Source organism: Sus scrofa, chromosome 3, assembly GCF_054392235.1.
Source record: "Sus scrofa isolate SSC_HxYL_T2T_F1_AM1 chromosome 3, Sscrofa_HxYL_maternal_Yorkshire_Landrace_v2.0, whole genome shotgun sequence".
Lineage (NCBI taxonomy): Eukaryota > Metazoa > Chordata > Mammalia > Artiodactyla > Suidae > Sus > Sus scrofa.
Genome location: NC_139385.1, coordinates 86,047,951 through 86,071,954, shown reverse-complemented (window position 1 = coordinate 86,071,954; position 24,004 = coordinate 86,047,951). Strand labels below are relative to the sequence as shown.

Sequence of the window (24,004 nt, the reverse complement as noted above, 5' to 3'; positions counted from 1 at the left end):
GAAACTTTAAATCTGACTCAACATCTAAAACCTGCTCTTTTTGACATGTAATTGTATTGGTTTTGGCCTATAATGGAAGAAAGCAGACATATGCTGTGTATATATGTGTGTGTGTGTGTGTAAATTTATACTTATATATAAACCTTACATAATATCATAAAACCTATCTATTATATATAATAATATTATGGTGTGATTTATGATTTAGATGTGCTTTATGATTTTAATCCTTTTTTTTTTAGGGCCATACCCATGGCATATGGAAGTTCTCAGGCTAGGAGTCGAAACAGAGCTGTGGCTGCCGGCCTACACCACAGCCACAGCAACGCAGGATCCGAGCTGCCTCTGTGACCTCTACACCACAGCTTGTGACAACACCAGATCCTTAACCCACTGAGCAAGAGTAGGGGTCGAACCTGCACTCTTATGGATTCCAGTTGGGTTTGTTTCTGCTGAGCCAAAATGGGAACTCCTGTCTTATGATTTTATATACACACATATTTATGAGGTTACTTAAATAGATAGCCAAGTGGGCTAAAGATTGATTTAGATTCTAGAATGACTCAAAGTTTTGTGAGAACCAAAATGAAGATGGCATCTAAGAGGAAGTGAAAAGAACATCTAATTGGGAACGAGTAAACCTGGATTCTAACCATAGTTCCACATTAACTGGTCAGGTATACTAGGTGCAGCCCCTTAACCCTTTCTTACCTGTATGGGGAGGGTGTTGGTAGTTGATCCTAAGTGCCTTTCTAGCCTGGGCATTCCGGGACCACACTTCCGGTTTTGCTCTTGGGTGAGCATCAAGAGGGTTAAGGACGGAGAGGGGCAAAGACAGGGGTAGTGGAGGGAAGGTGCTGCCTGGTGACTCTTGTGAGGAGCTGGCAGGTGCAGTAATGGCTGAGAGGAGGGAGATGACCCACAATCCCACCATCTGAGCCTAACTAACCACTACCAAGTCTGGAAGAAACTCCCCCTTTGTAAGCTGTCTTCCTCTTTTTTTTTTTTTTTTTTTTTTGTTTTGTCTTTTTGCCTTTTCTATGGCCACTTCTGCGGCATGTGGAGATTCCCAGGCTAGGGGTCAAATCAGAGCTGTAGCCGCCAGCCTATGCCAGAGCCACAGCAACACGGGATCCGATCTGCCCTGTGACCTACACCACAGCTCACGGCAATGCCGGATCCTTAACCCACTGAGCAAGGCCAGGGACCGAACCCGCAACCTCATGGTTCCTGGTCAGATTCGTTAACCACCGAGCCACTACGGGAACTCCCCTCTTTTGTTTTACCGAGTTCCGCCTCCTCAGGGGACACAGTGACCCTGAATCCCAAATGACACATCCTTCTTCAAGTGAGCTGACAACCCCCGAGGCTCCACTTGAATTTGGAAAGCACAAACTCATTTTGAACAGTTGGCTCCAGGGTAGTTTTAATTGTCGACAGAAGGAATGCAGTGCTGGCTGACCTCTCCCAATCTATCCCTCTTCCAAGGTCAAAAGCCCTGAGTGACTCTGGCAATTATAAATCTTTGATAAGTCTGAAGTAGAGTATAAAATTTGAGTCTTGAAAGGCATTTTAGGAGTCATCTGGTGCAACTTCCTACTCCTAGCTCTGTGAATATCTTTTATTATTTTCAGTTATTGAAACTTTCAAAGACCAGTCTTCCCTAAAACACATTCCCAAGTTTAATGTGCAGAAGTGTTGTTCATTTGTTTATTAATTTTCGCAATTTTTTGAAAAATTTCAAACCCATAGAGAAGTGAAAAAAAAATAGTATGACTACCTACATATTCTTTCTCTAGATTTATCACATGTCTACTTTTGTCTTATGTCTCCCTATCTTTTATTTCTATGTAAGTATACGCACATATTCTTTTTTTTTTTTTTTGTCTTTTGTCTTTTTAGGGCCCCACCAGCAGCATGTGGAGGTTCTCAGGCTAGGGGTCGAATCGGAAAGCTACAGCTGCCGGCCTATACCACAGCAACACCAGATCCAATCTGCTTCTGTGACCTACACCACAGCTCACAGCAATGCTGGATCCTTAACCCACTGAGCGAGGCCAGGGATTGAACCTGCAACCTCATGGTTCCTAGTTGGATTCGTTTCCACTGCACCATGATGGGAACTCCTTCGTGTGTGTGTGTGTGTGTGTGTGTGTGTATACGCACATATTCTCATGCTGAGATATTTGAGAATAAGTTTCAGACATCATGTACTCTCATGCCTAGATACGTTGATATATATTTTCTAATTATTAGAACATTCTCCACATTTTTCCAAACTGTATATACCATTTTCCACTCCTGCCAGCCACATGAGGAGTTCCAGTTACCATCCTTGCCAAGTCTTGCTCTTCTCAATCTTTTAAAATTTTTGGATACTCTAGTGTGCGTGCAGAGGCATTTCACTGTGGTTTTAATTTGTGTTTCTCTGATGGATAGTGATGTTGAACACTTTTCAGAGTCTTTTTGGATATCCTTGTTAATGAAATACCTCTTCCAGCCTTTTGCTCATTTAAAAAATAGATTGTATTTTTTCTTATTGATTTGCAGGAGCTCTTTATATTCTGAGTTTCTTTCTGGTAGATATAAAACAGAAAGGCATTTGATTGAAATTATTTCATGTATTGGCGTAGTGTCTGATGCCCACTTTTTAAAAAGAGAAATAATCCAGTGTTAGCATGAATAGCTATTCTGCTTGTACAGAAAAGAGATACTGTGTTTTAATTAATTTTTTTGCTCACTAGCTAAAACAAAGGGAACACTGGGACAAGCAAAATTATCGTCCACGAGTATTTATCTTCTTTGTAATAAATAGCTTTCCTTTTGGGCAGCTGGACCTTTATATAGAAGCTCTTGGTATTTTAAGATAAGCAGCAGGATCTTCTGGGAACTGGACGATAATTCCATTTTGTGGTAGTCATGACAGGGTGACATCGTGGGTTCAAAGATGAGAGGCGAAGAACCCTATTCTCTTCCCTTTCCAAAGCTGTCCCAGATTGTAGACAAGAAAGAGAGACTTTCTTGATGTCGTCGGAATGGTTTTCTATTGCTCAAGGGGCAGTTGACATTAACCCAAACCGAAAACTTTCCTGGAGGCCCCATTGATGTGACAGCATCACACTGGCCTTAGAGACCATTCTGCAAGTGATTGTCATACCTCTTAGCCACGCCTGTGCACAGGGCTGTATCCTGAGTTTCTTCTTGACATTCCCATTCAGAGACAATCTGCTTAGACAAAGGATGGAGGTAACTGCAGCTAGCACGCCACTGTGTGTGGCTTCCACGCCCATCATTGACACAGCGGGTGATGGTGGCACTTTTCCAGCAAGTCCAGCTTCAGGCTTCAGCTACCATTCAGTCTAAGCTGGTCCTTGAAGTAGAATCTGTTTGCCATCCCTAAGTTGAACCGAACACTGGGCAGTGTTGAGAGCAGAAAACAAGCCACAGAAAGGTCGTCTGAAGTACCTAAGAAGGAGAATTGGGATCTCTACCATATTCCCTTGGCAACAGCCCAGGAGAGACTTATGGGCTAATTATAGATGTGTATACATTTTATCTTAAAACTTTTTAAAAAAGTTCCAGCAGAATGCCATTCCCCTTTACCCCTAAAGGCTGCTTTCCTAGCGGCTTGGGCACGCAAATGTGGTTCACCTGCATTCACACTGGCCAAAGCTAGTCTATTACCCAAATCTTGTGCCACTGATCAAAGAGCTTTAGAAAACATTAAAGCCCAGCTCTTTTTGTTGTCATTACAGGGGAGCATGTTCAACACCTGGAAACCCATGTGGGTTATATTGTTAGAAGATGGAATTGAATTCTATAAGAAGAAAAGTGACAACAGTCCCAAAGGGATGATTCCTCTGAAAGGAAGCACTCTGACCAGTCCTTGCCAGGACTTTGGCAAAAGGATGGTGAGTCATTAACCGTGATGAATGCCTTGTCAGGCACTGACCTTTGAGTCCCTGCAGAGCCTACAATGTGAATGGAACTCCTTGGGCCAGTGCCTCTCACCACCACCCACTCTCCACCCTGGGCATTTGGGCCTTTTGTGGCCAGGCGCTTCTAGAGTGGGGTTGACTCAACTGCTGTGCTTACGGGGGATGTCAGGTCCTCGAAAGGAGTCATTCCTAATGGGCTGTGTTTTAATTACAGTTTGTGTTTAAGATCACAACCACCAAGCAGCAGGACCACTTCTTCCAGGCAGCCTTCCTGGAGGAGAGAGATGGCTGGGTTCGGGACATCAAGAAGGCTATTAAATGCATTGAAGGAGGCCAGAAGTTTGCAAGGAAATCCACCAGGAGGTCCATTCGACTGCCAGAGACCATTGATTTAGGGTGAATTGTCTATGTTTGCTTTCCTTCACTCTCTGCTTCTCCCACTGCACCCCTTGAGGAAAACTCACAACAGATCCTGCTCCAAGGCTTCCTTTGTCCACCTCTGAAGGCTTTAGCTACCCTTCCAGGTCTTTAGTCGTGCCACTTGATGTACTAAGATGTTTACCTGGGGGCCTAGCGGCTGAGGAGAGGAGGCTACTGGAGTTTAAACTCCCTCATTTTGGGGAATCTTGGAAAAGAGAGAGAGACCGAGAGAGAAAGAGAGGGAAGGAGACAGCTAGGGAAAGAGAGAGAAAGAGGGAATGCATCATTGCATTTATGGAGTGGCCATAATAAGTTAATCTTAAAAGAGAGCTTTAGGATCTATAGATAGGTAAACAAATAAACAAAAAACCAGGCAGGGATATGTGTCCAAGTAGGTAAGGTTTCGAGTTCAAGTTCCCCCCTCCTGGGTGGCAGCCATTTGTGCCCTGACCTAGTTTAATGGCCTCTGATGTTGACGAGCCTGGAATTGCAGGTGATAGTTGTTACCGAAAGGTTATCACATGAGCTCCTTTCTCTAGGAGTCTCTTTGCTTTTGGCTGGTTTTTTGCTTCTATGTGGAACGTACCCTGAAACAGGAGCCCTGCTAGGGAGAATTCCATGTTGGCCGCTTAAAGCGTCCCTCCAGGATTCTGTTTACCAAATGAGGAGGAATCCTAGGAGGGGACTGAGAAAGCCTTCTGCATGCCTCATGCAGCACTTGGCAGGTCACAGGAGTTTGATAAAGTATGCATGTTAAGCTTGGAGAGAAGGGGCACTTCCTCTCACCAAGGAAATGTTTTGGTAAAGACCTGAGAGAACGTGTTAAGTCTCACTGTAGCTGCTGGGTGGGGTGGTCAGGGGACCACATTTCTGGCCACAGCCATGAGAGCTAAGTGGGAAGGATGCTGGTACTGGATAGAGCTACATAATACGTGAAAGTGGACTTCTGTTCTGTTGCTTGCAATTTCTCCGATTAAAGCTATTTTATGTGCATCATCTCAAGGGCAAAAATGAGAACTTCTCTTTTGCTTTATCTCATAATTTGTAGAGTAAGAGACAAGTATAGTCACACATTGACTTTCTTGGACACAATTGTCCACCCTAGATGATCTCTTGAGGGACACTTAAAGGACAGAGACCTAGAGGATTGAGGCGTGAGGACCTTTAATTTGTGGCAGCTACTTGGGGCAATTCTCCATCTCAGATTCTAGGAGTTAAATCAACAGAATTTAATGAAGTGAAGAGATATTAAGTGCCATCCTAGTACATGTTACTGAATGCTGTGCAGGCCACAGAGTTGTGCAAGTATGAACTCTGCCCTTTAACCACTTATGATCTAGTGGAGAGATTAGGCTCAGGGTTCGCCTGGGGAGGGGGAAGCTTGGGCTCACAACCAGCCTCCCCAAGGTGGCGAGTCCCTGAGAGGACTTGCCATTTTGAAAGGCTCCCACTGATCCGTGTGTTTTCCTCTGTGCAGTGCCTTGTATTTGTCCATGAAAGACACTGAAAAAGGAATAAAAGAACTAAACCTAGAGAAGGACAAGAAGGTTTTTAATCACTGCTTCACAGGTAAAAGGCCTTGCGAGTCTGAAGTGGGGTGGGTGGGTTGGGTGGCGGGCAGGTGGTCTGGAGGCCTCGCTCAGCCTTGTGTGTGGGGGGTGGGGATGTGGAGCATGGTGGGGGGATGGGGTCATGGAACGCAGACTGGTGGACGTGATCATTGAACTTCTTCGCCAGCGTAGAGAGAGAAATAAGGATAGAACAGAACTTTGTTATTCAAGATAAAATTTCAGAAGTTCCACCTATATCCATCAAAGAGTCATTTTTTCCCCCAATATGTAGTGGGTGTTGAAATAGAGAGAGATGAATAAGATGATAAACAGGAATCAAGATATACAACATCAGATTTAAGTGACAATATTAGGGATGTCTGAGGCTTCACAGGGTCAGGCATTACGTGTTATGAGTTTAGGTAGGTGGCGCAGGGGTTAAAAACATGTTCTTTGGCGCCAGACTGCCTTGGTTCAAATCCTGGCTCTGCAGCTCACTAGCTGTAAAACCTTAGGCCAGTAACTTAGATTCTCTGTGCTTCACTTTCCTTGTTTGTCAATGAGGGATAGTCATAGTGCACTGATTTTAAGACTTGCTGTAACTGTAATGCTTTTAGAACACGCTGAGTACTGTATGATGCAAGCTCTTAATGTGGTTATCATGACGAAGAAGTCATATGTCCACAGAGACAATCAATTCCGTGAGTTCAGAAAAGAGAAAGAACTCAGGGGTAGTTGGGATGAGTAGAGGTGGTGCCTAAATTCTTCCCTGAAAGATGAGTGGAATGTCATGAAGTGTTTGTGGGAAGGAATCTGATGAGGAGGCTGAGCAGAGAATGGTGAGGACAAAGTTATGGGGCTGAGATTTCCAGAATATTCATCAGGGAAAGAAAATAACCAGCTTGGTAGGGCTGATGGGTCATCAGGGGGGAAAATGGGACATACCGTTTGGGACTAGGTTGTCAGATATCAGATGTGGCTGACTTATGGTGATAGGAGAGGTCAACAGAAGAAAAGTCAGAGAAGATGCAAAAGATGCAGAATCTAAGGGAGGAGTTCCCGTCATGGCTCAGTGGTTAATGAATCTGACTAGGAACCATGAGGTTGTAGGTTCAATCCCTGGCCTCACTCAGTGGGTTAAGGATCCAGTGTTTGAGCTGTGGTGTAGGTCGAAGATGCAGCTTGGATCCCGCATTGCTGTGGCTCTGGCGTAGGCCGGCGGCTACAGCTCTGATTCGACCCCTAGCCTGGGAACCTCCATATGCTGCGGGTGTGGCCCTAGAAATGACAAAGAGCCAAAAAAAAGAAAGAAAAAAGAAAGAAGAATCTAAGGGATTTGTCCATCCAACAAATAATTCAAGAAAATGGTCGAGGTTAAGGTCAGGAAGGCAGAGGGATAAAGGGGATGCCCCAGAGTAACAGGGTAGTATGCCAGGGGAATTAATCCTCACCAAGACAGAACCTCTGGAAAAGGAAACGAGGGGGAGGTTCTGGTATAGTTCTGGGCATGAGGTCCAGGCCAGGCTTATGTTTGTATTACTGAGTCCCAGAGTATTGAGCTTGAACTTCTTAAGTTCTCTCCATTGAAGATCAGAGCAGGTTCTAGAAATGCAGGTGAGTTGAACTTTCATGTGGGAGTCAGGTGGTCTCAGCAGAGAGACAAGAGATTGGGACTCAGGCACTACTGACATGTGATGGAGGACCTTGAATGTCAGGTGTCAAGGAGATGAGACTGAACTTGTTTTTCAAGTGTCAGCATCTCGAGTGAGCACATGTGGAATCTAGGATGAGGACACTTAAGTGAAGCCCCACTGCAGGTGTAACTCAGGCCTAAGGTCACTTGAGTCTTAATTTTCTCATTCTTCTTCTTTTTTTCTTTTTTAGGGCCACACCCATGGAATAATTTTTTCATTCTTAAAAGAAATTTGTGAGTTCCCATTGTGACTCAGTGGAAATGAATTTGATTAGCATCCATGAGGATGCAGGTTCAATCCCCGGCCTCACCCAGTGGGTTAAGGATCTGGCATTGCCGTGAGCTGTGCTGTAGGTTGCAGACATGGCTCAGGTCTTGTGTTGCTGTGGCGGTGGTGTAGGCCAGTGGCTGTAGCTTCGATTTGACCCCCTAGCCTGGGAACTTTCACATGCCTCAGGTGTGGCCCTAAAAAGACAAAAAAAAAAAAAAAAAAAAAAAAAGAAGAAGAAGAAGAAGAAGAAGAAAGAAAAGAAGAGATCTGTAATTACTGCCCTACTGCTTAGAGGGTCACAGCAAAGATTAAAAGCAGAAATGCAGTATTAGTGTATCCTTCTAGAGAAAGAAAAGTGGGCAAAGCCTTTACATATGAAAATCATGGATGCTGCACTAATCAATGGCTTTCGGCCTTATTTCAAGGATGGCACACCTTACTGCCCTTGCTTTGATGACCCGGGATCTGTTGTGTTGCCTCCCTGGTTGGCTACACTTGTACAGACTATTTTTAATACACAGCTTCCTTGTAGCCTGCTAATAATCCAGTTGGTGGGTCAGTTTCACTTTTTTCTCTTTGCAATCCTCCCTTGAGACCCAACCTCGACTGAATGGCTTCTCAAGGTTCCTGTAAGACCATGCAAAGCCATGACAGTTAGTGCAAGGGACATCATCAAATTCTAATTTAAGACATACATGTCTGATCAGGTTTTCTGCTCAAAAACTTGCACTGGTTTTTCATTGCCTGATTTCTTTTTTTTTTTTTTTTTTTGTCTTTTTGCTATTTCTTTAGGCCGCTCCTGCGGCATATGGAGGTTCCCAGGCTAGGGGTCCAATCGGAGCCGTAGCCACCGGCCTACGCCAGAGCCACAGCAATGTGGGATCCGAGCTGCGTCTGTGACCTACACCACAGCTCTCGGCAACGCCAGATCGTTAACCCACTGAGCAAGGGCAGGGACCGAACCCGCAACCTCACGGTTCCTAGTCGGATTCGTTAACCGCTGCACCACGACCGGAACTCCAATTGCCTGATTTCTTAATATGCCAGCAAAGCTCTCCCCACTCACCTGGGGCTTTCCTTTCTCTCCTCTTTCCTTCTTTCTACCGACTCCCCCCACCCCCCACACTTCAGCAGGTCGGCTTCATGCCTGTGTGTGTCTGTTCAAGCTGCTGCTCCCTCAGCCTCTGCTGGTTCCTCTCAGTCCCCACCTGAGTAGATGCTTGGCAAACTTCTACTCAGTGTCACTTCCTCTGTGAATCTTTTCCCAATGGTGTACACACAGTACCCCTCCCTGCTGCCCCCACATCTTCCTGAAGATTCGACCCAGCAGCTCCACTGTATCGACCCACGGCAAAGCACTTGTTACACCACTTACTTTCCCCCCAAATCCACCTTTTCTATTCCCTGGGGGAGCCTCCCCACTACCCATCATGGTACTCAGCATCTAGCAGATAGTCAGTAAATGCTTGGTGGTTAATGGGATAAATGAACGGGTGAGTAAAATCTATTTCTTTATGCGTGCATTGCTCCTTAAGCAGCAGGTAGTTATTTTAAACAAAACCCAAAAACCTTTGACATGGTTCCTTTTGTTTTCAGGTATCTATCCCACTGATTTCACTTTTCCTTCTTGGAATAGCAGGGAAGATGAGACATATCTGACCCTTGGGTGTGCTGCAGTTCTCCAGGGGAAACTGGCAGCAGCGAGTTCTTTGGTAAAGAGAGTTAACCTTCCCTCTGATGGTCCCATCCAGGCAACTGTGTCATCGACTGGCTGCTTTCCAACAATTCTGTTCGGAATCGCCAGGAGGGCATCATGATCGCCTCCTCCCTGCTCAACGAAGGGTACCTGCAGCCTGCTGGAGACCTCTCCAAGAGCGCGGTGGACGGAACTGCTGAGAACCCTTTCCTGGACAACGCCGATGCCTTCTACTACTTTGTGAGTGACGATGCTACCTTTCCCCTCTCCCTGGAGTGGGGGCTGCTTTGGGTGGGTTCTAGGTTGATTTCAGTTTATACCTGCATACCTGGGAGGAAGAGGCCCACCCTGCAGAGTTGTTCCATGTCCCTGGCTTGACAGCTGGCCCCTCCACAATGCTTGTCATATCCAGTGAGTTTGTTTAAAGGAAAATCCTGTCTATGCGGATAGTTTTCTTTACCAACTTCTAAAGCTTTGCTATGTCTATTCTGATTCTAAGCAATAATTCATTTATAAGGAGTTCCCATGGTGGCTCAATGGGTTAAGAACCTGACTAGTATCCCTGAGGAGGCGGGTTTGAGCCCTGGTCTTGCTCAGTGGGTTAAGGATCTGATGTTGCTGCAAACTGCAGCATAGGTCATAGGTTCTGCTCTGATCTGATGTTGCTGTGGCCGAGGCCTAGGCCGGCAGCTCTGATTTGACACCTAGCCTGGGAACTCCCATGTGCCTCAGGTGCGGCTGTAAAAAGAACCAAAAAAAAAAAAAAACAAAAAAAAACCCAAACAACAAAAAAACTTATTAGGCCTCAGTACATGCCAGGCAGTCACCTAGACAAAGGAGATACAGTAGTGGAAAAAAAATAACAGGCAAAAATTATGGCCCTCTGGAAGCTCCCTTTCTCGAGGGAGATGTGTGAAAGCACAATGTGCAAGTTGTATTTTTTTCCAAAAATACGTTCAAATATGTGACTCAGTATAAAATGCGTTCATCCACGTTCCCTCCCTCAGGCCTCTTGTGTACTCGGGGGCCGGTGCTAACCGCAGATTGGGAAATGCTCTATGACACAATATGGACTTTGGGTTATGTGAGGAATCGGGAAATAGTGGATTTCTGGGGGGATTTTGGCAGTTTTGGTTCTATTTAGGGTCAGAGCAAAAAGTAAGGAAGCCACTTATAAAAATGAAGTGAATTTCCCAGAGAGAGTTTCATTTCACTTTGGGGGAAGTTCCCCCATTAGAATTTTTTTTCAGAATTTTGATCTGGTTGTTTATAGCCATTTAAATGTAGGATCTAAAAATACCCAGCACAGTGGCTTCTCTTCCTCTGTGTGATTCATCGCCCTCTTATAGCTGAGCAAGTCCCTGTTCCTTCCTGACCTCAGAGGATGTGCCGGACATGTGCTCTGGGTCTTCTCAAAGTAGAGGAACTGAGGGCAAGGTCATCACAGAGACTGTGCTGCATGCACAGTGTCTTATAAATGAGCCAACTCTGCTTTCAGAGGTGTGACCATGAGGTCCCAAGAGAAGGAAGCCTTTGAATGAAGAAATGTGCTGAGCTAGACTTTGAATATAGCTTGGGGAACTCAAGAAAATGGAAGGATATTGACAAGATCGTACCTGAGTGGAGACAAGAGAGCATCTAGCAAGAAGAAATAAGCATCTAGAAACAAGAATAGTGGGAGGGGGAATGAGCTAATCAAGGACAACCTTTAAAGTTCAGGTTAGGACATGAACCATAAGGGGAAGGAGAAGGTGCCTACCCCAGTGGCTGGATGGGGGGAGATGGATATGGTATAAGTAGCAATTTGCCTAAGACGGGGAAAAGACACCTGCTCTTTGGTCTCCCAATAGCCGGACAGTGGGTTCTTCTGTGAAGATAATTCCAGTGATGACGATGTGATTCTGAAAGAAGAATTCAGAGGGGTCATTATCAAGCAGGGATGTTTGCTGAAGCAGGTAAGTGGCCATGACTCTTGCCCCCCCTTACCAGGTACTTTATATCTGAATTACCAAGTGGTATTTTGTTTGTATGGCCAATAGGCAATTAGAAAATGAAATGGACTGAGTGAAAGATAGACAAATATCTAGGTAGTTGATCAAAGTGGCATGAGGCTGAGAGGACAGAGGCAGGAGGGGCAGAAGATGCACCTGGAAATAGGGGAATTCCTCTTTTATCAGTGTTTCAGGAAAAATGTTGATCTTTTCATTGGCTGGAAGATATTGATCAGCTGAGAGATGCCATGCAAAAGACCCAGATGCTTCCTAGTGAAAGTCCTTCCATTTTTTGGCCTATTCCTCTTCCCTGAAAAATAGTCAGGAAATAGGAAAAGGCCATACCCAGGTCAACTGTGCAGGAGCAACAGCAGACAAAGGTCAAATCCAGTCAGAAGGTATAGGCTCAGTCATTATTAGGTGTACCAGGTACCGGCCACTGTCAGTCTGGGAAGAGGGGCTGGGGTGAGCTGAAGAGGTCTAGTTAGTTATCAGGTGCCCACGCACAGGGTGCCAAGACATAAGAGAACACAAGGGCTGGGGCTGAGTGAAGAAGCCAGAGCCAGCACCTAGTAGTGGAAGAAGTAACAAGAAAACATGGGCATATTCAGGGTGAAACAACTGATACTAGCATATGTTGTCATAGAAGCCAAAGCTGCATTATAAGTCCAAGGTCTTGCCCTTGAGGCTATTCTGTGAGCTGTCTTAAACGCACTGCTCAGTATATATCAGAGAGAATCTGGTTGCTGTAAGGATATTTCTGTTCCCATGGGACTGAGAGATTTGACTAATCTCGTAATAGGAACCTGACCTTCCAGAGTGAAGAAGGAAGGATGAAATTTGAGCATATATTTACACTTCAAAAGGAGGACTTTGGGCTGGCTGAGATTCAATATAGATAGGGATTTTGAGTTTCACTAAGGGAAGTGGGGGCATCAGTATGGAAAACTTACCTTAACATCAGGTTTTGAGAGAACACTGTCCTAAGAAATAATACAGCCACGATTTAGAAAGAATTCACAAACTATTCTAATAACTTGACAGGCTGCTCACTGACTAGATAAAAGAATAAGCATAGGAGCAGGGCCAGCCTTACATAAGGAAGGCTCTGTCAGTGGCCTGTAGGCAGAGTTCACCCATCACTACCTTCCTCATGGGTTCGGACAAACATTCCCATATTCCTGGACTCTTTGATTCCAGGTGCTGAAAGGTGGCTGTTAAGACAGGAGTAGCTTGGGAGGGAATTTCATTGCTTTCTTATTTTGTTGATCTCTTCTGTCATTCTACGTAATTATCAGCCATGAATGACTTAGTTTTTGAGTTAGTTGATCTGACAAGCCTTAGTTTAGAGTGGAATCTTGAGAACATGGAACCTGAAGGTGGAAAAGGGGTAGACAAAGTCTGGGCTGGACTGGAGTCATGTCTGGGCAAAGGGCCCAGTGGAGTGGGCTGGATGGGCATGAGGATGTGTTGAAGATTATGGGAACGAGAAGTAGGCTTGCTTCCCAGTTTTCCTTCCCCTTCCTTTATGTGACCTTTGATAGGTACAATTTAGCTTTAGATCACCTAGTAAGTGCATGTTTTAGTTTGCCACAGATCTGTTAAATTTGTTCCCCAGGCCAATCAAATCAGAGTCCCTGGATTTTACAGGTCCCCAAGAGATTCTGATATGTGGTCAATGTTAAGAGTCACAGAGCTAACCATTTTCTTAAAAATTAATTTAACACTGTCTAGTCCTATAAACCTCCTTTTAACATTAAGAAGACACGAAATCTTTGTTCATTCTAGAATTGTGTTCTTTTTTCAATAGTTTCCCTTCTCACTTTTTAAAAACCTCTTCTACTTGAATTGACAGCCCCTTTTAATGTTTCCAATCTCTTATGTCAGTGATTTATCATCCTGGTTCATATCAGAATCATCTGAGAAATTTTTAAAAAATCTCCTCTTTAAATACCATAAAACTACCCCCCCCCCCCCGTGTCTACTGTTGGGAGTTGGCCAAGCTTAACCTGCACAGGAGGCTTATCTTGAAAAAGGACACCTGTGCTCCACCCCTCACAGGTGAGAAGTAGCTGTATCCAACTGGAGGTCAGTCTCCTCCAGCCCCAATCCTCCCTCCTCCCCTCATCCCTGAGGAAATAATTCTACTTGAGGGTTGTAGCAAGTTTGAGGATGAATGACATTGGATTCTATTCAATATAATCTTTTTTATATAATTTGTTCTGTTTCAGCCATGAACAAAGGACTGGGTTTCTCAACCACATGTAGATTATTTGATGAAGAGGGCCATGTTATGTGTGTTTCTCATCTCTGCTGCAGAGTTCTTCATCTGTAATAGGCAATATAAATTTTACAGTGAATTAAATTGAATATAAGGTGTACCCGTTCCTCAGTATCCACAGAGGACTGATTCCAGGACCCGCCATGGATACCAAAATCTGTAGATGCTCAAGTTCCCTTTATAAAATGGCGTATTGCATAGATGACATTGACAGAACAGCAAGAGTTCTTGGAAACCCCAAGCATGCGTGCATTCCTTAAAATGCCTCAGGAAAATGCTCATGCAGTGGAAGATAACTCTTCTTTGTGTTACACTGTGATGCCAATGAGGGCTTAAGGATAATGTGGTTGGCCAGAGTTGGCTGATTTCACATCCTCCTGTACCTTCCTCTCCCATTGGCTCAAGAGTCCTTGATAGTCATACAGTGATTGTTAAGAGAACGTGACTTGTGTATCTGTAGATCAGGAGGAAATAGTGTGGGACAAAAACTTTAGCATCCTCAGCCTCTGGGCAACATCAGCTAAGGCAAAGAGCAGGAACTCATAATGAGGATTTTAGAAGTTGATACTTTACAAAAGCTATTCTGTATAGGGTATTATAAATAGAAATACCCTCTGTTCTTCCGTATGACTCTACAGTGTTCCTGGCTCCATCCTTCTGACAAGGAAAAGGTCCTTGGAGATGAGAGCTTTGACCAAGTGCCCTTCCAAATATCTTAGACACATTCTTGAAAGTTGTCACTAAACTCCTCTGATCTGGCATTATAATGGAGGCGCTGTTTGCTAAAATCACAACGTTTCATTCTTTCTATAGAAGCATGGTGAAAACTTTTGGAAAATTTGTTTATGTGCCTCTCAATATGTGGAGCTTCAGAAATAATAAATAATATTCTTCATGTTGGCAAGCTAGAAATTATATATCTTCTAAAATAATTTCTTTGGGGGTTCCAGAGTTGAATTTACTGTGGGAAATCAGAGGATCAGGTTTAACATAACTATTTAAACAACTATTGTAAGCTAATTGAAATAACTGAGTAATTCAAGGCAATTCCAAACAGATATAAAGTGTGTTGGGCAGCAGAGGAACAAAAACGAAAAAGACTCAAATCTTGCCTCAAGACCGACAGTCTAGACAACGTCAATGTTTCATCCTATCGGGAAAGACCCATTCTTTCTCACCATGTCAATCACAGCAACTGTTGCTTTCTATCTCCAAAGTTGCTCTTTCTTGCTGGTCCCTAATCATTGTATGCTGGGATTATTGCAATCATTTCTTAATGACCTTCTTTTTAGTTTATTGTCTTTCCCCTGGTTTATCTTTAACCTAACCAGCTGGTCCACCCTGTATGTTTTCACCATAGTAACCTTCCTAAAATGTCATTGTAATCTTTTCGCCTCTGATTCAAAAGCCATCAGTGACAACAACCTCCATGTGTTTTTTTTGTTTGTTTGTTTTTTTCTTTTTAGGGCCACACTCACAGCATAGGGAAATTCCCAGGCTAAGGGTCCAATCTGAGCTACAGCTGCCAGCCTACACCACAGCCACAGCAATGCAGGATCCGAGCCACGTCTGTGACCTACACCACAGCTCATGGTGACGCCGGATCCTTAACCCACTAAGCAAGGCCAGGGATCGACCCCGCATCCTAATGGATACTAGTCTAATTCATTTCTGCTGAGCTGCAATGGAACTCACACAACCTCCATGTTGTGTTTTTACTGTCTCCTTCCACTTTTCCAAGCTTACTTCTGCTCTTCCTCATGAACCCTGACTTCTAGCCAGACTGGTCTTACTCAGGCAGTGTCTGAAAATGCCTTGGACACTCCCACTACTGCTCTTTGGTTGTCATTGGTCTTCCCACCCACCTCTTGCTCACTCTGTGTCCCACGTGGAAAAGTGTAGGTCTTATGGGGCTCTCTGTGACATCCCAAACCTGGTTATGTCTCCTTCATTTAAATCCTTTGAGGACTTCCCATCGTGGCGCAGAGGAAACGAATCCTACTAGGAACTATGAGGATGCAGGTTTGATCCCTGGCCTCGCTCAGTGGGTTAAGGATCTGGCATTGCCGTGAGCTGTGGTGTAGGTTGCAGATGCGGTTTGGACCTGGCATTGCTGTGGCTCTGGTGTAGGTTGGCAGCTGTAGCTTCGATTAGACCCCTAGCCCGGGAGCCTCCATATGCCTCAAGTGTGGCCCTACAAAGCAATAAATAAAAATTCTTTGAAAGTAGGACCTACTATATAGCACACAAGAAACTATAATCAATATCATGTAATAACCTGTAACAGAAAACATGTACACTTATAAGTGAATCACTTTGCTGTACAGCAGAAATTATCACAACATTGTAAGTCAACTATACTTCAATATAACTTTAAAAAGTGAAAAAAGAAAAGAATCTAAAAAGCATATATATATGTTTATAACTGAATCACTTTGCTGTACACCTGAAACTAACACTGGACATCAACTATATTTCAATAAAAAATTTAAAAACCTCGAAACCGACAACAAAAAAGTTCTCCTGAGGCACAGCAGGTTAAGGATCCAGAATTGTCACTGCAGTGGCTTAGGTTGCTCTTGTGGCGTGGGTTTGATCCCTGGCCTGGGAACTTCTACATGCCTCGGGTGCAGCCAAAAAAAAAAAAAAAAACCCACCAATAATAAACAATAAATTTTAAAAAACTCATTTGAAATCCATAACTATACAAATTATTTGATTTGGACATTTGCTATTTTGTATTTTTATAAAAGTTGTAAACTCTTTGAAGAGCAGGGCCGTGTCTTAAATCTCTTTATAGTCCCCACATTGGCTAACATAGGTTGTGTACATAGAACTGTCTCAAATAATGCTAAAGCTGTGTGACAATCTTAGAAATAATTTATTTATTTTTATTTTTTTTAATTTATTTTTTTCCCACTGTACAGCAAGGGGATCAAGTTATCCTTACATGTATACATTTCCCCCCACCCTTTTAGAAATAATTTAATCCATAATTTAATAGCATCCAAAGTGTTCACGGACTCCAGTGCTGTCCTTATGACAAAGACTTGGGCCATGACCTGGTTTCTCCTAAAGTTAGTATTTCATCTGTCTTTCTTCCTTTTGTTCAATTCAACATGGCTTGTCTTGAAGGTACCATGTGTACAGAGTGATGCTAAGGACTCATCCTTCTTTTTTCTCTGTTGATCCTGGATGCAGGGGCACAGGAGGAAGAACTGGAAAGTGCGGAAGTTCATTCTGAGAGAAGACCCTGCGTATCTGCACTACTATGACCCTGCCGGGGTGAGATGTTGTGCTTGATAGATCCATTCCCTAGAAGCCTTCACCGCACGTGGGCACTGGGCTTCCCGTCGGCTCTGTGGAAGCCCCTTTCCTCGTCACCCTCCCACTTCTTTTCCTCCCTCCTTCCTCCATCTTTTCCTACCCCTTCTTATTGCAAAGATCGAAGCGCTTAGGCTTCGAGGCCAGCAGAATCTTGGGGATGGAAGAAAATACCACTCTATGATCATTTATTTGGTCAACTCACTGTAATTTTTTTTTTCAATTTGCTCCAGTCTGATGTTTTCAGAGGAACTCAACCAGTCCAAGGCTTTGCTCTTGGTTTAAGATACAAAAAAGTGGTAATTCCTCTTCTTGGCCAAGTTGGATGAGAGAATGGTTTAAGTCCAGACACTTGGGCTCTTGAGGGTTTTCTTTTTTTTTCTTTTTTTTCTTTTTCTTTTTTGTCTTTTTGTCTTTTTAGGGCTGCACCTGCAGCATATGGTGGTTCCCAGGCTAGAGAACTGGAACTCTAGCTACCTATGCCACACAGGTGGAGCTACCTATGCCATGGCAATGCCAGATCCTTAACCCACTGAGCGAGGCCAGGGATCGAACCCGCAACCTCATAGTCAGATTCGTTTCTTCTGCACCACAACGGGAACTCTTGGGTTCTTTTTTTTTTTTTTCTTTTTTCTTTTTTTTTTGTCTTTTTGCTATTTCTTGGGCCGTTCCTGTGGCATATGGAGGTTCCCAGGCTAGTGGTCGAATCAGAGCTGTAGCCACAGGCCTACACCAGAGCCACAGCAACACGGGATCCGAGCCGCGTCTGCAACCTACACCACAGCTCATGGCAACACTGGATCCTTAACCCACTGAGCAAGGGCAGGGACCGAACCCTCAACCTCATGGTTCCTAGTCGGATTCGTTAACCACTGTGCCACGACGGGAACTCCCTTGGATTCTTGATTATTCAGAGCCAGGTCTGCCTGAGTTGGGTCCTTTGCCTCTGCTAGTAGTGCTGGGCTCTGTGATTCCCTCTTGCGAGGTTTTTCTCCTGTGTCAGTTGCCTGGAGCCCAAAGGCTCTGGAAATGGAAGAGAAAAGGGTGATGGCTCAGCCTCACCACCTCTCCTGCCACTTTCTTCCAGAGGTGCAGAAGCTCGGATTGACTCATGTCTCCCCATCTAGCCCCCTTGCCCCGCAGGTGAAAAGGAGAAGGGGTTCCTTTAATCTCCTGCTCTTATCTACTTGGGGGGCCCTGATCTACACCAGAGTGAGTCTGTGTGGCTTTTGCACCAAGGAGATAAGATCTATCTGTACATTGTACTTCGGAAACTTAAAGAAGGACTCCTCTCTCTTTTAGGGGGAAGATCCCCTGGGAGCGATTCACTTGAGAGGCTGTGTGGTGACCTCAGTGGAGAGCAACACAGATGGTAAGAATGGATTTTTGTGGGAAAGAGCTGTGTCGACCCAGGCTCCCTTCCCGCATCTGGACATCCTGACAGCACTCCCTCACCCACTCACGCACTCACTCAGACATAGATGAATTTACTGTCTGAAAACTCTGGAGAGACCCAGAGCTATTTTCTCCCACCTGCTTCTCTGGCTTTCTGGGCTCTGGGTGGTTGGAGTGGTTTTGTGGCAGTCTCGAATAAATCCTAGCACAAGGCTGAGAAAAATCTATCACCTCAGATGGCTGAGATGGGGAGAATGGCCATGCATTCCTGAAAGAGGACTCTTGGCAGATCTGGAAATCTCCCACAACAAAAGGAACATTTGTGCCCTGGGCAGTGTGAGGTGCCAGAAGTGCTCCTGGGTTGTAGATGGGTCCTGGCTTGTTAGTTAGTGGCACAACTGTGGGTGAGTTGCCTAACAAATCTGGGTTTTAGTTCCTCTTCGAGAATGGCGGAGTCACAGGAACTGACCCCTGGGTCCTGATTGTAAGCCCAAGACTCGGTGACGGAATAATCCTGTCAGTGTAGACTGACTTCTCGGGTGTAGGGATGAGCTGTGTCAGCGGGAAGATGCAGTTTGGACATCCAGGCCCTGGTTTCTCCTGTCATTTGGGGTTTGTGATGTTATAGAGGCTGACAGGAAAACACTGCAGGAGTAAAAGCCTGGATTTTTACTATTCCTGCATCGGCTCATTCCCCTCTCCCTGGACAGTCATTCTTTAGTGTTGGGATGGGGAGTGTGCTGCCTTTTGATGTGAGATGGATGTTTTAAGTCTTGTCACAGTATTGGCTAGTTTGCTACCTTCCAGTCTTTCAAAAGAGACTCTCACTTAGCCCTTGTTAATTTGCTAAAAACCAGTTCAGGCTGTCCTGGAGATACTGGTGGTGCCTTCGTGGTTTTTTGTTTTGTTTTGTTTTGTTTTGTTTTAATTTTTGGTGGTGCTCATGGCATGTGAAAGTTCCCGGGCCAGCGGTGACAATGTCAGATCCTTAACCCACTGCTCCACAAGGGAACCCTGCATCTTTTTTTTTTTTTAATATATTAAGGTCAGCTCTTGGTTTATTTTATGAGCAGGGGAAAGTTACCCACTAGACACTATTACAGAATTTTTGTTCAACATTATTTGTACAAAAGCGAGAAATTTGGTTTCCATATAAACTATAAAAGAAAAATCTTTCTCCTTTCGGGTTTTACATTCCCGCTACATACCTGCTTATATAAGCACTATATATATATAATCATACAGTGAATGTTTATGATCATATAGTGATGGTAAGCTTGAAAATCATGCTGCACTTAATTCTTAGAACACTTGAGAAATGGGGATTTCACAGCTTGCAGAAGGAGGGTGAGCTGGGTGTCCTTTCGGGGGCCCTTGTGGGCTGTCATTCACTTCCTCTCTCACCAGGCAGGAGGAGTGAGGAAGAGAACCTCTTTGAGATCATCACGGCCGATGAAGTGCACTACTTCTTGCAAGCGGCCAACCCCAAGGAGCGCACTGAGTGGATCAAAGCCATCCAGGTGGCCTCCCGGACGGGGAAGTGAGGACATGCCTGCAGCTCGGCACCTGCCTCCCAGGGAACCACATGGATAAGCTCAATCCAGGACCAGGCTACTTCTGTGACAGATCCCACGAGAAAGGGCCCAGGGGTGGGACATTGTCATCTGCAGGGGGTCCTGGAGGTAACTAACCCTGTGGTGTGTGATATTCGCCTGCACTGACCACATGGCTCGCTCAAGCCTCTCTGCCATCCTCTGTGTCCCCCAGGCAGACATGACAAGCTGTGTGGCCTGGGACACTGTTTACCTGCTCCAAGTCTCCGGTTCCTCCTCTGGAAAATGAAAGCGTTGAACTAGGAGAGCCCTGAGGTCCTCCCTTGCTTCAAACCCCAAAGCCTCTCGATTCTCATACCCATGGCAGTGCAGCCGGTGTCCCTCGGTGCTCAGGTTTTGACCTTGCCCTTCAGAACTGGAAGCAACTCTTCCCTTTGAAACCATTGCCCCTCTGTCTTAAGAGTGCTAAGGAGCAAACCTCTGTGGTTCCCCTCTGTTTCCTTCCCTCGATATTGGCCACGAGATCACACATCAGTGTCAAGGACAAGTCTCGTCTTCCTTTCTTGCGCTACCCAGAAACTCCCTGAGAGCCAGCTCCCCAGTGGTGGCTTTTAGCTTGAAGCCTTGTGGCTACAGTCTGAAAAGTTCTGAGAAAAACATCTGAGGAAGTCAGGAGTTGCCCAAGCCCTCTCCACCCACAGAAGCTGCCCAGAGCAGGTGTGTCCTGCTCCCACTGGAGGCTGGTCTGGCAAGGGGCTACGTTTGACCCCTTCCAGATCATTTCTCTTTTTTTCCCCCTAATTATGACTAGGAACTCCAAATCTGCAAGATTCTGTTTCATTTGAGGGTTTATAGAAAAAAGTGGCTGGATGGGTTTTCTCTACGGGGTCTCTCCGTGGGTGAGGGGGCTGGGCAACTCCTTGGCTGATGCCCTCCTCCCCCAGCTCCAGCGGGTGGAGGAGCTGGACCCCAGGCCGGCTGATGGGATGATGGGTTTGTACAAAGATGGATTTGACTTGCACCTACACAATGTGTGGTGGTGGCCAACACACTGTGCTGTACCTTAGTCACTGATATTGGGGTTGAGCCTGAGTTTTAAGCATGTGCTGTTGCAGCTCCTGCTTCACCTCTGAAGGGCCTCACAAACCCATCATCAACCAGGGGGATCTGACCAAATCAAAGGAGGTACCACCTTCCAATGTTTATCCCTGCCCACGTACTAGTGATTTGAAACCAAAATGGAGAAAGAAACCAGGTATGTGGGTGAAGGTATATTTTCCAACTTCAGAAGTTTAATTTTAAGGCCGTAGTGAGGAAAGGGGAGTAGAAAATTCTTCCTGATTGTATCGGCTCCTCTCTTCCCTTTCCCCCCAAATTCCACACAACCTCCTTCGGGCTCTTCCTACCCCCAGATTCTTTTCTCAGTGGCCAGGAGGTTCAAGGGGTAAAAGACCACCTTTTCTCTGATTCTTTAGTAAATCATCTTAGAACATGCACCGTAGTTTTCCCACATTCAGTGTTAAACGTATTTATTCATGTGGCATCACTGTTAAGTTTTGAAATAAATATTTACCTTGTTGATGTCTTTTTGGTGTGGTGACTCTGATGTTTCCCTGCTCTTCATGACTCTCCTTCTCTACTCCCACTTTCACTCTCTGAGGATAACACCATCTGTCTTCTCTCAAGTCATTCCAATGACTTTATGGTTTTGTTTTGTTTTTTTTTTAAAACCAAAGTCAGTGTGTTCCAGGGAGCAAGAATCTGGAACATTAAATCTGGGGAAAATAAAGATCAGGTTTATGGAACAGGAAGATATAGGGACAACATATCTTCCTAGTCCCTAAACTTTTAACGGTATCTTTTAAATTTATGAGACCCTGATTATGATGTTTAGCCAAGCAAAAAGTCCATAAGTGGCCATTATCTCTTAAGAATGCGAAAAGTGATTTACATTAGGGGGAAATAAGTCTCCCGCTGAAAGGCTGCTAAGTATGGTTGAGGAGGGTGTGCACTGCTCAGCTCCAGGAGGCATTATTCACACCATAGTCTAGGTGACCAGCACTCCCTGGGATTTGCATTACGCAGTCTGCACATTTGTACATTGTGGTCTGAATAGAATTCAAAGCATCATTGTGGCTTCCTAACAGGGGCAATTGATTCTTCCTGGTGGAACAAAGGTGTCACTTGCCAAAACAGGTCTTAAGAGTATAGGTATAGATAGTATGTCTGAAACTCTTTGGCTTAGAAATCATTCTCCGGTGGTTTCAGCATAGTAATAAGCAAACCTACCTGGGTCTGGGCCCCTGAGTGACAGACATGGCCCTCCGTGAGGTGGATGAAAGAACGTACAAATGGTCAATTCCATTTAAAGAACATTAGAAGCTGGGGGCGGGGGGGAAGCTACTTGGCATTTACCAGGATCCAATTAAGAGTGAGGAAAAAAAAATAAACAGTGAAAGAATTATTTATGGGAGAATTAGGAATGTATATGTAAAGGAGGGAAAGGCTTCTTGCATCATACGATTGACAGCAAGTGAGAAAAAGCATGAAATCTGAAAAAATCTAACCCTCTTTTGGGGAAAAAAAGCAGAAGGGGTCCTTGTGAGCTGAGAATCTTACACACAGGAGGAGAAAGAACACTGCTACTTTGAGGAAAGCTGTTAAGTGTCTTTTGTGGACACACATGGACACATGTACAGACAGTGGTTATGCTTCTACCAACAGGGATGATTTTCAAAAGCGGAATAAGGAACTTGCTTCTTTTAAAAGAAGAGTTTCCCAGTATGTGTTGATAGACATTAGAGAAAGCTAAATAGAGCATCCACATCATTTCCTGTGGATTTCAGGCGAAGCCTACTATGAACAAACCCTCCCCCACCCCCGGCTGTCACCCCATGTTACACTTAGGGTGAAAAAAAACTGTAAAGGAATTATTTAAGATTTCGGGGTACATTTTGTGTTCTGTTCTGAACCAGGGGTTTCAGAACTGCATCAGGTGTCAACCCCATGTTCACTGCAGCCCTATTTACACTTAGGTATGGGAGCAACCTAAGTGCCTGTCAAAGGATGAATGGATAAAGAAGCTGTGTTATAGTATACATATATACAATGAAATACTACTCAATCATAAAAAGAGTGAGATTTTGACATTTATGACAATATGGATAGACATTAATGGTATTATGTTGATTGAAATTATGCATAGACAAATACTGTATGATTTCATTCATATGTGGAATCTAAAACACACACACACAAACGAACAAACAGAATGAAACACAAACACACTTATATACGGGGATCGGATTAGCAGATTAGTGGTTACTAGAGGGGGAAGGGATGGGGGATGGGAGAAATGGGTGAAGGGGGTCAACGCTCTGGTCATGAATGGCAACTAGACTGTGGTGATGACTCTAATGTCTACAGATGTTGAATTATAGTGCTCTACTTCTGAAACTTCTATGAACAAAACAAAACTACACAGGGTGGATTAGAGGATGAGGAACAGGTGGAGGAAACAGAAAGGTGGAAGAAGCTTGGTTACGAAAATAAACTCCACTTGAAATGATGGCCCTCAGTGATTCTGGCTCAGCTTCAAGGCAAGGACAATTTAGATGTCACTGGAGGAGAGAAATGAGGATGAGAAGAAAGAGTTTAAGACGCCACATTTGCTGATGGATTTGGTTGAGCTGCATTGCATTTCGGGGAAAGATGCACATGGATATTTCTGAGGAGGTTGTGTGATACAGTGAGAAGTGCAATTATCCTGGAGCCTGGGATCTGGGTTTGAAAGCCAGATGACTTACTATGACTTACTGGGTTTACAACACATCTGAGTATCAGCTTCTTTATCCTTAAAATGAGAATCACAACATTGCCTTCATAGGACAGT

General features: G+C 44.5%; 1 protein-coding gene across 3 annotated transcripts in view; it reads left to right on the top strand.

The window, feature by feature from the left end:
* PLEK (pleckstrin) overlaps positions 1-21,697 on the top strand; it is a 28,685-nt gene extending 6,988 nt beyond the window's left edge. The window contains exons 1-9 of one of the 3 annotated variants that reach the window (XM_085016117.1): positions 243-403; positions 1,903-3,911; positions 4,153-4,334; positions 5,836-5,927; positions 9,624-9,808; positions 11,419-11,523; positions 17,042-17,125; positions 18,467-18,536; positions 19,967-21,697. In XM_085016117.1, the coding sequence (XP_084872243.1) occupies positions 3,540-3,911; positions 4,153-4,334; positions 5,836-5,927; positions 9,624-9,808; positions 11,419-11,523; positions 17,042-17,125; positions 18,467-18,536; positions 19,967-20,103 (1,227 nt within the window). In that variant the 5' untranslated portion in view covers positions 243-403; positions 1,903-3,539 and the 3' untranslated portion in view covers positions 20,104-21,697. Of the gene's footprint in view, positions 1-242; positions 404-1,902; positions 3,912-4,152; positions 4,335-5,835; positions 5,928-9,623; positions 9,809-11,418; positions 11,524-17,041; positions 17,617-17,858; positions 18,537-19,966 lie in introns of those variants that run through there. The other 2 variants (XR_014839679.1, XM_013996094.3) reach the window with 2 other exon arrangements.
* Positions 21,698-24,004: the final 2,307 nt, after the last annotated feature.